We start from the raw sequence: 12500 nt of genomic DNA, 5'->3' as shown, positions 1-12500 counted from the left end.
CATGCATGTATATATGTGTGTGTGTGGATTCTCTTTGTGTGTAGATACATGTTTCGTTTTGTTGTGCTTGTCTTGCATCTACCTGACTTATCTCGTACTAGATTGCGAGTGTTGTACGCCACTCATACGAGTATACATCCATGCATGTATGCATGTGTGTGTGTGTGTGTTCTCTTTGTGTGTAGATACATGTATCGTTTTGTTGTGCTTGTCTTGCGTCTACCTAACTTATCTCGTACTAGATTGCGAGTGTTGTACGCCGCTCACACAAGTATACATCCATGTATGTATGTGTGTGTGTGTGGGTTCTCTTTGTGTGTAGACACATGTATCGTTTTGTTGTGCTTGTCTTGCGTCTACCTGACCTTATCTCTCGTGCTAGATTGCGAGTGTTGCACGCTACTGCAGGCCAATTCACATCGCTGCCCGAATTGTACCACTCACAGGCGCGACAGGGGCCGACTATCCAGTTCGGGCCCAAACGATAGTCGGCAACTCAACCATCGACGAGGTATGGGAGTAGTGATATTACATTGTGAAACGAGGTTTATTTGAATCATAAACGGGGTTTATTTGAATCATAAAGGGTCTGGAGCACGTACCTACTACAGCTATTGGCGCGGGCCTGTTCCCATACTAAAGCGTGCATGGTACAACTGTATGCAGGATCCCCTCACCAGAGAACAGTTAAAAAAGAAACTCGCCAAGATCAAAGGCGCCGGCCGCAATGTTATGCTCATGACCGCAGGCTTTGACGGTTGCACGCGTATGGGGGGTATCAAAACCGCGTTCACCTCACTTGCCTACACGCTGCGAGACGCTGGATACAACGTGACGGTTCTGTACCTCAATGCGGGCCTCGGGATGAATTGTAGGGGCTCGAACGTGGTTAGAATGCGGCAGGAGGGTATTACGCTTGTACCGGGTGTGCCGGGGGGGCGCAAGACCAATGACATTCGACCGTTGATGCTGTCGTTTCACCTGTATGAGTACCTGAAGAGTGTGCAGGATACCTACCCCATTATTATCTCGCACGACTTCGAATCGAAGCTCATGTATGTGTTGCTGGCGCAACAGCAGGGCCTGCAATTCCAGCACAACAAAATTATTGTGTGGGGACATTCTCATCGGTATGTGGGGTGGATTCGGATGTTTGTGAGATAAACTATAACGTATATATATATATATATATGTATATATGTATATGTATGTATGTATGTATGTATAGATATAGGGTATAGATCTGGCTGCTCCTATACATACCCGTCTATTTTGGGGTGCGGTGTTGTGATACTACCCATGTTCACTGTCCTTGCGCTAAGGCGTTACTATTCAACATCGCTAGATACGATACATCTCATTTCACTCGCTCAATACACGACCATATCCATTCGCCTGCACATCTATTCATAGACGATTTGTGGACAAGATGAACCAGCGCTGGCCCCACCGTGAGACCATGCTGGCGTACTTTCTGGAGCAGGAGACCTACCGATTGGCCCGCAACACAGTCTCCCCGTCAGTGTGGTACCAGAACAAGCTGTACGAGCAAGGCTATTACAACCTAGACCCAAACACTGAGGTGGATATCCTGCAGAATATCATCTACACGCAGAACCCCTACGTACAGGAGAAAGAAATCCTACACCCTGCGGGACTGGCCTTCTTTTCTCGTCTGGACAAATTGAAAGGTAAAGCGTATCAAAAATACAAACGGTTATGTTAGGGGAAGTAGATCCTGCTTGGTGTGCTGTGAACGGTGTTAGTTGTTGTATAGTTTGCACGGTTAAAAGGTAAAGCGTATCAGAAATACAAAAGGTTATGTTAGGCCAAGTAGATTCTGTTTGGTGTGCTGTGATCGGTGTTAGTTGTTGTATACATTATTTGCACGTATGAATCGGTTAAAAGGTAAAGCGTATCAGAAATTCATAATGTTATGTTAGGGGAAGTAAATCCTGCTTGGTGTGCTGTGAGCCGTTAGTTGTTGTATACTTTGCACGTATGAATCCGTGGGCGATCTATTTGTATATATACACATGCGGCTCCTTTCAATCCATCGTTTATTGTCTGAGGCGTAGCGGCAAAACTACAGTAGCCCTATATACGTATTGAGCTTTATTCCCCTTTTTAACGCATGTCTATATCAATACGTACTGACCTCTATTCCCCTATTTAGCGCATATCTATATCAAAGTTTTCACATAGACATCTATGAGGTGTGGTGGTGTCTCGGTTGTGCCACATATCACTTCAGCCACCCAGACAATCCGGAAGCCCTCAAGTTCGGTACCATCTTGGTCGTACTCCCAACACTCATGCACCCACCATCTATTTGTAGTTCAATGGCGCCATAAACCGCCATCAACGCCGTTACGATCTGTGTGCTCGGCATAAACCCTTTTGGTCCCGATAAATAAACCTTCCCAATGTTTGGTTGTCATCTTTATCCAGGTATCCGGGTATTCATGGACGCCATCGACATCATCTACAACCAGAGGAAGACAGCCTTCGAGGCCAAACGGCAAGCCATCACGGCCGCTAAACGCGAAGCCAAACAATCCGGCGCAACCGTACCAGCGGCACTCCGCGCTGCCCCCAGTGAGGAGCCGTTGGATGTTCTATTTTTAGGTGTAGATAGCGATCTGAGTAAGATGGAACGCAGCTCCACCATGATCTACAACCGGTGTCGCCGGTGGTCGCCGCACGTGTGGTGCTATCTCAACCACACCATGGACACCCAGAGCGCCATCGAGGAGATCACCAGTAGCAAGAGTCTCATTGTGCTGCCCACCCTAGCCGATACGTTCCCGTACTCGGTCTTAGAGTCTATCTACCACGGCCTGCCCTTTGTGGCGTCTCGCATTGGCGGTATACCCGAGATGTTACATCCCGTGTCTCAGGAGGAGCATCTGTTTGAGGCGGGTAATGCTGAGGCGCTGGCAGCCAAGATGAGCAATGTCTTGAACCGGGGCATCGAACCGGCGGTGCCGGCTTATCATTTCCACGACACGGCACTCCAGTGGGCGAAGTATGAGGGTTATAGAATATGTGTGTGTACGTGTGCGAGGATCATAAAATATGTATATGCGTTTGTGTATATAATATGTATATATATATATGTGTGTGTGTGTGCGTGTGCGTGTGTGTGTATATGTATATGTGTGTGTTATTCGTCTCGTCTCGTCTATCATCCACCTACCCGTTTGTCTTACAAGTGGTTGCACCTGTGCTTCTTGGTGTGACTAGTGCTGCTCGGCCACTCCCTCGTCGTTCATACAATGCTTGATAGGGCGAGATTGTGTATGGTACCATACATAGACGCATGGATTATGTATACTATTCGCGACAGCCACCAACCATATAGCACAGTGCAGCAAGCATGCTGTCTAAGATGTACCACAATCCTCTACTCAATTCTTAGCGCGTCTATAAACCCTCGTTTATTCTCCGGTCCAACCCAACCCAACCCAACCCACCCACCAGGTACATAAAGAAACAGTTCAAATCGCTAGACGATGAGAAAGGGACCAAACCGGTACGAAGCCTGGTAAATCTGTCGACGCTGAGTGCTCTGCACATGGATGGTCTACCCGTCACTGTTGGCATAACGCATATGCTCGAGCGTCGTAGTGAAACATACTTGCGGGAATGCTTACTCGCGTTCGCCAACCAGACGTACATGGACTTTGAGGTGTGTGTATGTGTATGTGTATGTGTTGTTGTATGTATGTTTATGTGTATGTGTATGTGTTGTATGTATGTGTATGTGTTGTGTGACTGTGATATACCCCGGTTAATGAGCTCTGGATGCCCTCAAGGGACTCGAGCAATCGGGCCGCAGCAAACGCTATAGAGTTCGCAGCACTCGCCGTGTGGTCCGTGGTTCTATCAGATGGCTCTGGAAGTAGCAGAAACAGTAAATGGCTTGGCCAACGATCAATGTAGCAGTTACAATGCACACGAGAGTGTGTATGTTTTATACAATTCACACGAGTGTGTATGTGATATACAATGCACACGAGAGTGTGTATGTGACATACAATGCACGCGAGAGTGTGTTTGTGACATGCAAGCACACGAGAGCGTGTATGTTTTATACAATGCACACGAGAGTGTGTATGTGACATACAATGCAAGCGAGAGTGTGTTTGTGACATGCAAGCACACGAGAGCGTGTATGTTTTATACAATGCACACGAGAGCGTGTATGTCACATACAATGCACACGAGAGCGTGTATGTCACATACAATGCACACGGTGACATATAATGCACACGAGAGTGTGTATTTTTTATACAATGCACACGACACACGAGAGTGTGTATTTTCTATACAATGCACACGACACACGAGAGTGTGTATGTGACATACGATGCACACGAGAGCGTGTATGTGACATACAATGCACACGAGTGTGTATGTTTTATACAATGCACACGAGAGTGTGTATTTTTCATACAATGCACACAACACACGAGAGTGTGTATGTGACATACGATGCACACGAGTGTGTATGTGAGATCCAATGCACACGAGTGTGTGTATGAGGGAAACAATGCACACGAGAGTGAGTATGTGCGTTTATATATACAAGGTAGAAGTATCATGTATGTACAGCGTGGTTATGTACGTAAGTATATTAGTTTAGTCGACCTCATCAGGCACCCGGCAGTATTTTCAATTCGGCAGATGTGCACATCGATTTGCCCGTTTAAAATAGCTCCTTATTGCATACCATTACATATCCGCACGATCTCAAACCGTCTGCTATACTATCTTGTCTACCTTTATAGTTGAATTTTATATAAATATTTATATAGCATGATCATATGGATGGTATTCTTTCCGGACATACATACATATATATATATATATATATATATTGTAATATATATATATATAGTATATTGTATATATATATATATATTGATACATATATACATTATATAATACATACATATATATATTTATATATATATATATATTGTGTGCATGTGTATACGGGTGGCAAATCCATACCATCAACCATTCTCTAACACTTGATCCCTTCATCATCCCGTTCCCAGGTTGTCATAGCCATCAACGGTGGAGATCAAGATAAGGAGTACGCCAAGGTCATAGGCGAGCATTTTGGTACAGCCTTCAAGCGACTTTCGGTGTTCAATTCGCCAGTAGTGAATATCGATGAACTGAGGAACTTTGTAGTGGAAAAGGCCCAGGGTGATTACGTACTGATGTTTGACGACGATGACGTACCCTACGCGGATATGGTATGTGCGGTGAATTCGGAACCGCGAGCAGTTTTGAGTTCTATTTATATCTCAATACGCACTCCGGCCAGAAGAGTATATATGTTATTGGTCGACTTGTCTATACTATTGTGATCTTATCCGAACACATTGAGTTCTATTTATATCCCAATACGCACTCGCATCAGTAGAGTGCTTATTCTTAGTCGACTTGTCTATACTAATGTGATCTTATCCTTACATGAGGCGGACTTGTCTATACTATTGTGATCTTATCCGTACATGAGGCGGGGTTCATGCCCCAAGCCGCGTGTCACCGAGTTCTATCTGTATCTCACACACAGCTCATATCAATAAACCCGTATTGTTCTAGCGTCTTGTCCGTCCAAATGCAGTCGAACCCGTTTTCCAGAGTCCATACTTAGAGCCGCGACCAATACGAGTTTTATTTATACCTCAGACACTACACACGCCAGTAGAGTACACATTCGTCCCACACCCTATATCCATACTAATATAACCCAACCCGTTTCGCAGGTGTTATATCCCTACCAATATACCCCAACCCTACTAATATAACCCAACCCGTTTCCCAGGTGCTAAATCCCTACTAATATAACCCAACCCGTTTCCCAGGTGGAATCCATGCTCAGAGCCGCGAGCAACACGGACGCCGATGTTATCGCGTGCCTCAGCGCGCACCACCGCTTCACACCCGCATCCACGCGTATAGCAACTGACGGGAGCCTCATGGATGGGGTGGCTGATAAGGGAGGTCCCCTATCCACGTGGCAGTACGATCACATTGCCTTGGCCGCGGGTAATGTGCCGAGTGTCGGGTTTACGCAGAATCTGTTTGGGCAGGCGGCCTTCTTTGCCAAGACGGCGAAGTTCCGCGAGATTGGTGGGATCACGATGGCGGGTGTCAAGTCCAACTTTGTGGGTAGGTATTATGTTTGCTGGGTCTTTGTGGGTAGGTATTATGTTTGTTGGGTCTTTTGTGGGTAGGTATTATGTTTGTTGGGTCTTTGTGGGTAGGTACTATATTTGTTGGGTCTTTGTGGGTAGGTATTGTGTTTGTTGGGTCTTTGTGAGTAGGTATTATGTTTATTGGGTCTTTGTGGTAGGTATTATGATTGTTGGGTCTTTGTGGGTAGGTATTATATTTATTGGGTCTAGAGCTGTATGATGGATGGTTTGGATGGGTCAAGTACTTTGTGCTATCCCTCTGGCGGGTTGGTTTTCAATCAGCTTCGCTTAGTTGGGGGCTTGGAGAGATTTTAATGTCAAAGAAGGTGCAGAAAAACAGAGTGCAGTGAAATACACAGACATGTCCGGAGTGACTAAGAGAACGTATTGTTTTGACCCATACGCACCGTGAACGAACGTGAAACGAGCCAAGCATACATACAAATCAGTACCTTTACCTGTGCGTATATATATACTGATCATCAGGTGTGTCCATAAAAAGATTTGCCACCTCGTGTACACTGGCCTCGTCTAGTCACAACTCATGTTCGTATTGCTACCGCCTCGTTGTACTCGCGCAGATTGGAGTTTCTGGCTGAAAGCGTCACTACGCGGTCTGCACATTGAGTTGGTACCAGAACCGTTGTACAAGTACAGACTCAAATCGAGGGACAGTCTCTACAACGACGATAGTGGGAGTGGGCATAGCCGGATACTGAAAGAGATGGAGTATCTGTATCGTGACGAGAGTCCCGAAGCTCGGGCGAAGTTATTAGATATGCTAGTGTTAGGTTACGCGGCACAGGCGGGTGTGTGAGTGACGTTGTTGCTTCATGCTCCCCGCGAAATCCCAGCAAGCCATTTAGGCCTGTACATACCATCTCCACACGTATACGCTGATATTTCTAATTAGCGATTTACATGATATCAATAGTCTTGGATTGGCTGCAGTTGTAACCGGCCGACAATGGCAGGGGTCTACGGTGCAGAATAATGCAATACTGCATGCCCGGTGTATGGTATCAGCTAAGCAGTTGGAAGGGTGTACATTGTTCAAAACGGTTAATCGAGCGGTGCCCAGTAGCAGGTGGCACGTACTTAGCTTATGCGCGCAGGCCGTTTTTTTTTTTACTATGAATCTGGTCGACGTTGAAAACAAATGTGTATATAGGGTCTGATATAAATATGAAACTGCAGATCAGACTATTCACTCCCAGATGTGGGGGATCGTAAAGCAAGGCAGCTGCACGAATACACACAAAAAAATTCAAATAATAAAGATACTGTTCAAAAGGTTTAAAACAGTGCGTATATATCCTCGCATACGGCTGAGACTGTGAATCTTTCTACCCATTCAAGGGGATTAAAACTCGGCTTCGTATGATTACATCATTCTCTGGATCATAGTGTTTTATCTGGGAAACTGAGACTGTGAATCTTTCTACCCATTCAAGGGGATTAAAACTCGGCTTCGTATGATTACATCATTCTCTGGATCATAGTGTTTTATCTGGGAAACCCGACCACGAGATTTTAAATATCGGTTGTGTACAAGTACAACGGCTCGTGTGGTGTGTACCACTTGTACAATATATGCATAACATAAATAACGTTAATCACGACAACTATTAAGTGCAAACGAAATACATACATACCGTTTATCACGACAACTACCAAAGTGCAAACGAATTGTACATGGCTTTCAATTTATTTTATAGTACTATATCGCTTAGCTGGCATTGAGCTGCTACATTACGTATATTTTTTTCCGTTTAGAATTAATAGCATAGGATATTGTCGCCGATATCAAAAGCCTATGCCGAGAAGTCCATTATTGGTGCGTATCATGAGATATAACCCCGTTAGACTCTCCGCTCCCCTCATATTTACTCCGCAAACTGTACCTTCTGGAGTCAGGATTGCAGCCTGTGGAGTATCCCGCACGGCTTCCCTTTTCTTTCATAGTAATAGTCAAATACGAATTTAGAACAAACTCTGCAACCGAGTATTCATTACTGCTGAGTCATTGTTCATTATGTGCTCATTGTATTCATCGGCATTCGCGGCCGACGTTGGATAGTTGCCCATAGACCCATTGAAAGACTTGTTTCCGGGATATGGTTGGTGTCGAAGCATTGAGCGCTGCTGATGCCCCGGATATAGTTGGCCCTCGCTGCCAGATCGTTTCATGGATTGCTGGTCGTAAATCCCGTGATTGTTGTTGTTCACGTTTTGGTAACCGTTTGGGCCTGTAAATCCGTTCGTATCCTGCCGCGAGAATTGATCTCTTTGCGAGAATGTGTTCCAGATATTCTCGTACTCTTGTGGCGCGCTGGAATTCCTCTGGAATGTCTCATTGTGCATGTTGTTAGATTGACCGTATTCACTCAAACTTTGCATCTGTGGACTAAACTGTGTCCCGCCTGTGTGCCCTCTCAATGTGTCGTGCAACTCATTCAAATTGTAAGGGTTTTGTCGAACACTTGATATATCTTTCACGCTGCCGGGACTCTGACGAGCACTTTTGCCCAAACTCTGCGTCCGTAGATTATGCGTCTGAGTTGTGCTCAAAGTCACTGTGCCACCAACGCCCTGATTGTCATAACTTTGCTGATTCCAGTCAGTGTTAGTATCGTAATCGTTGCCATTCTGTAGCCCAGTCGTAAGTATGTGGTTATTGTTCAATTGGTAGTTATTCATCTGATTGGCACTGACACTCATCTGGCTGTAGTTCATTTGATTGAAGTGCATCTGATTGGGTTTCGACTCTTTGGATCCCAGTTGGCACGGGTTCACTTGAAGAATTTGTGAAGCAATGGAATGATTTACTGGCATTGACGACCCATCATCATCGGAATCACCATTATAAGCTCTGCAACATGTGTGGAATTATACAGCGTAAGATATACGTCTCGTTGCAATTTTATGCTGCAACTCGGACACAAACATGTGCGCGACAACCGGTATACTTTGAAGATAATCAAAAGGCGGCTTGTGAGGGGACAAAACCTTAACACAGCATACCTTCTTATTCCGTTGCTATATTGATGTGCCATTTGGCCGTTTTGTGAATACTTCTGACTATGCATCGTTTCAGGGGGCACCTCATTATACTGTTTCCTATGCTGCTGCCCAAAAGAATAGAGGTCATTGACAGCCGCCAAACTCGCACGCCTCTGGAACATCTTTTCCGTTTGTAATTGAGAATTGCTATGAATATCAGATTGAGAGAGAGTTGTCCGGATACCGTTGTTATTCTTTTTAGCGCACACACTCATCAGCCCATACAAAATTACGGGTGCTTCGACTGCGGGCCATGGATCTATCGCTTTCAGACCGTAACGGTTTCGTCGGGAACCATCTTGTCGTCTGAATTTTTTCCACCTGAGGGCATCGCCGAATGCCTTTCGTAAGGCCTTACCTACAACTACAGAAGGACGGTGAGTGATGTAATTTTAGTATCAGAAATTCTAGTTAAGAAAGCAAAAGGAAAATTGTGAAACTGTACATCATGAATGACTTCGGGTCGTCGAAAGCAGTCTCCCCAAGATGATATCCCAAGAACGAAAATATCAATTTGGGACACATCTTACCTGCTTTAACTCTATCGGCAACGTCTGCGTTGTAGCCAGAATGTTCAAGCACTTCTTTGCAGTCCACCCATACTTCCTTGTTGTCATCGTCCAATATTTCAAAACATTGCTTGAATCTGTCAGAGAGAACCATCAGAATTGCACTATGCATAGTTCCAGATGCGCCAGGCGCTGCAGTGGTCATATTTGCGTTTTCGTGAAGATTTAAATCCTGAGTTTCTGCTGTAAAATAATTCCTGTCAACGGACAGTGCTTGAAAATAGTACAGAGTTCGCAACTCTGTACTGTATATTGCGTCAACGAAGCGATTAGTATCGACTGTTTTGCCTGTCACGTTGATATTATATTGCCTGGCACTGCAAGAACTTCAGTTAGTAGTGATAGTAGTGATTTTTATGAGACAAGCAGCTGATGATGGCTGTCTTTTGTAACCAATTCATTTATTTTGTTTTTACTGTCCTATCAATATATCAATACTGTACTCAAGTTGCTGACTTATTATGTTGCCAAATATACCCTACGGCCAAATCAACTATGTGCAAAAATTATTTTTCATTCGAAGAAAAATAACTTTGTTGCATTTTGAAAAACAATATACAAACATACATACCTTTTTTCAAAACAATATATGTTTTTTATTTCAGTGTGTCTTATTATAAATATCGACTAATATGAATACGATTTTTTTATTTTGTTGACTAAAAAAGTATGTATGTATGTAGGAATCGATTTTTTTTTGTATTTCATATAACAAAACAAGTATTTGTTGTCATTTTTAATTTTTATGTCAAATGTCAGGCAGTTGATAAATATCTTGATATATGCCTGAATCCTGATTGTCAATTCTTTTTATTGTTTTTCTTAGGAGAACTAATTTCTCTTAAATATTTGTATATTTCATTGGAAAAACCAATTTTTAAATTCTTGTTTTTTTTAAAAACAAGAGACAAAACAAATAGGTTTTTATTTTGTTATGTTTTTACAAATGAAGGTAAATACATACATACACTCATTCAGTATATAGATATAAATACATATTATACATCCATATTACAATTTTTTTTCTTCATAGCCTTCTTGTATACATAATTCAGAAGGCTATGGTTTTATTCTGTGCAAAAACTGTCGGGGGTTTGTTTTTTTTATTTTTAAAAACAAATAAATGAATTCCTAGCCTTCAGAGTTCAGAGTTCAGCTTCAGTTCAGGTTTCAGACGGCTTATCAGTAAAGTTCAGTCCTTCGAAGTTTTCCAACAAGAGAAGAGTCAACAAGAGAGACTGATCTCTGTCCTCTGAAGTTCTGAAACTGATGTAAATATATTGTTTTTGTGTAGGGCTGTACATAGGCTGATAAATTTGGCTAAAAATACAAAAAATACAAATATCAATATCAGTATATTTAGTTCTTTGAGAGCCAGTCTCAAAAAGAGCGGAGTAAGATAATTATGTTCTAGAAGGTTCTATGCTAAAGCCTCTCGACTTCAAAATTTCCAAGAAATCTTTTTAACCAAGTCCTTCTGGACTTTGTTCATATTTTTCAAAAACAAACAACAAATCCCAAAATGTTAAAGGCGGTTCGGATGTGCTTCCGTGATTTAGGGTATATTATGATAATATTGACCTGACCCTGCTCAGGATCACCTCGGAAACTGAAATACTCCTCAAGCTACTTTATTATGAAGTATATACTAATAAGTAATAACTAAATACGTTTATTAAGTGTTGGATAATCTACAGTGATTGGTAGGCAAGCGGCGCCAAAAGGAAAGTGTCCAATAAGCACCGGGAACCAAAACCAAAGATGTACTGTAATAAAAGTCTTATTGCGGGTTGTATGATGTTTAAAATAGACTCTATTTAGAGCCCCGAGACTGATTTGAGCTGGCGCAGGGCCCAGAAACGTATATATGTACTACAAATTAAGTCCAAAATGGGTCTCAAGTGGAAAAATACAGGGGGGGTGGGGGGCGGAGGGCGGAAGGGGGGTAGGGCTCTTTAAACTCGGAAGCACATCCGAACCGCCTAAATTAGACAACACATTATATTTTTTTAGCCTTCTAAATTGAATATTCGGAAAGGACATATCGACGACCAACACAAACTACAGTATTTATTGATTTTCTATGTCCTCGAGAGACTTCGAGTCTTCGACTCTTCGTGGAGCAAAAATACATTTAATATTCTAAAAAACAAAATATTGGAGAAAATACTTGAAAACAGTCAAAAAAAAAATCAAAAATAGCTTCCAATATTTTGGTTTTTTTAAAAACAAGCTGCACAACACACTTTTAAAAGAACCGGGGTCTTGAGGAGACCCTACTTCATCATTCCTGACAAATGTGATCTGGACAGTTGTTTAATAGCACCATTATTTCGCAGTTGACCTGGCAGATTTTGGACGAATTTTGCAATATGCGCAAAATGGACTTTTTTGATTCATATAGTGGTGTTACTGTACTCTGAGAGTCTCAAACTCATCGGATTTGAACTCCCCATTTCAAGAACCGTACGAACATTTGTCTTCAGTTACTGTGTCGTCTTATGGCTAAAATGCCAATGCCCAATTGTGTATTTAAAGTACTCAACGTTTTGAACTCGTTTCCCCGGAAGTTTGGAACATACCTGATGCAGTCGAAACAAGAAAGTAAACATATGACTTTAAATTTATTTTTATAAAGTGATAAATAACC

General features: G+C 42.8%; 2 protein-coding genes across 2 annotated transcripts; one reads left to right on the top strand and one right to left on the bottom strand.

Moving 5' to 3' along the window:
- Positions 1-660: 660 nt before the first annotated feature.
- Positions 661-7527, top strand: SARC_09736 (hypothetical protein; the record flags this gene model as incomplete). The annotated part of the gene is made up of 7 exons (XM_014296243.1): positions 661-1130; positions 1414-1691; positions 2452-3028; positions 3484-3691; positions 5067-5270; positions 5886-6192; positions 6800-7527. The coding sequence occupies 7 exons, from the start codon at positions 661-663 to the stop codon at positions 7033-7035; spliced, it is 2280 nt and encodes a 759-aa protein (XP_014151718.1). The 3' UTR covers positions 7036-7527.
- A 354-nt stretch (positions 7528-7881) lies between these two features.
- On the bottom strand, positions 7882-10031 carry SARC_09735 (hypothetical protein). The gene is made up of 3 exons (XM_014296242.1): positions 9812-10031; positions 9243-9645; positions 7882-9090 (listed from the first exon to the last, which is right to left on the bottom strand). The coding sequence occupies exons 1-3, from the start codon at positions 9993-9995 to the stop codon at positions 8202-8204; spliced, it is 1476 nt and encodes a 491-aa protein (XP_014151717.1). The 5' UTR covers positions 9996-10031; the 3' UTR covers positions 7882-8201.
- Positions 10032-12500: the final 2469 nt, after the last annotated feature.

The sequence above is a fragment of the Sphaeroforma arctica genome, assembly GCF_001186125.1.
Source record: "Sphaeroforma arctica JP610 unplaced genomic scaffold supercont1.1028, whole genome shotgun sequence".
NCBI lineage: Eukaryota > Ichthyosporea > Ichthyophonida > Sphaeroforma > Sphaeroforma arctica.
This window is presented reverse-complemented; position numbering and strand designations above follow the sequence as displayed.

Bases quoted from the DNA above. Each gene is read 5' to 3' on its own strand.
- SARC_09735 (XM_014296242.1), bottom strand. From the start codon at position 9,995: ATGACCACTGCAGCGCCTGGCGCATCTGGAACTATGCATAGTGCAATT. The intron at 9,646-9,811 runs GTAAGATGTGTC...GTCCTTCTGTAG, and splicing joins TGCCGATAGAGTTAAAGCAG to TTGTAGGTAAGGCCTTACGA. The intron at 9,091-9,242 runs GTATGCTGTGTT...CACATGTTGCAG, and splicing joins TATAGCAACGGAATAAGAAG to AGCTTATAATGGTGATTCCG.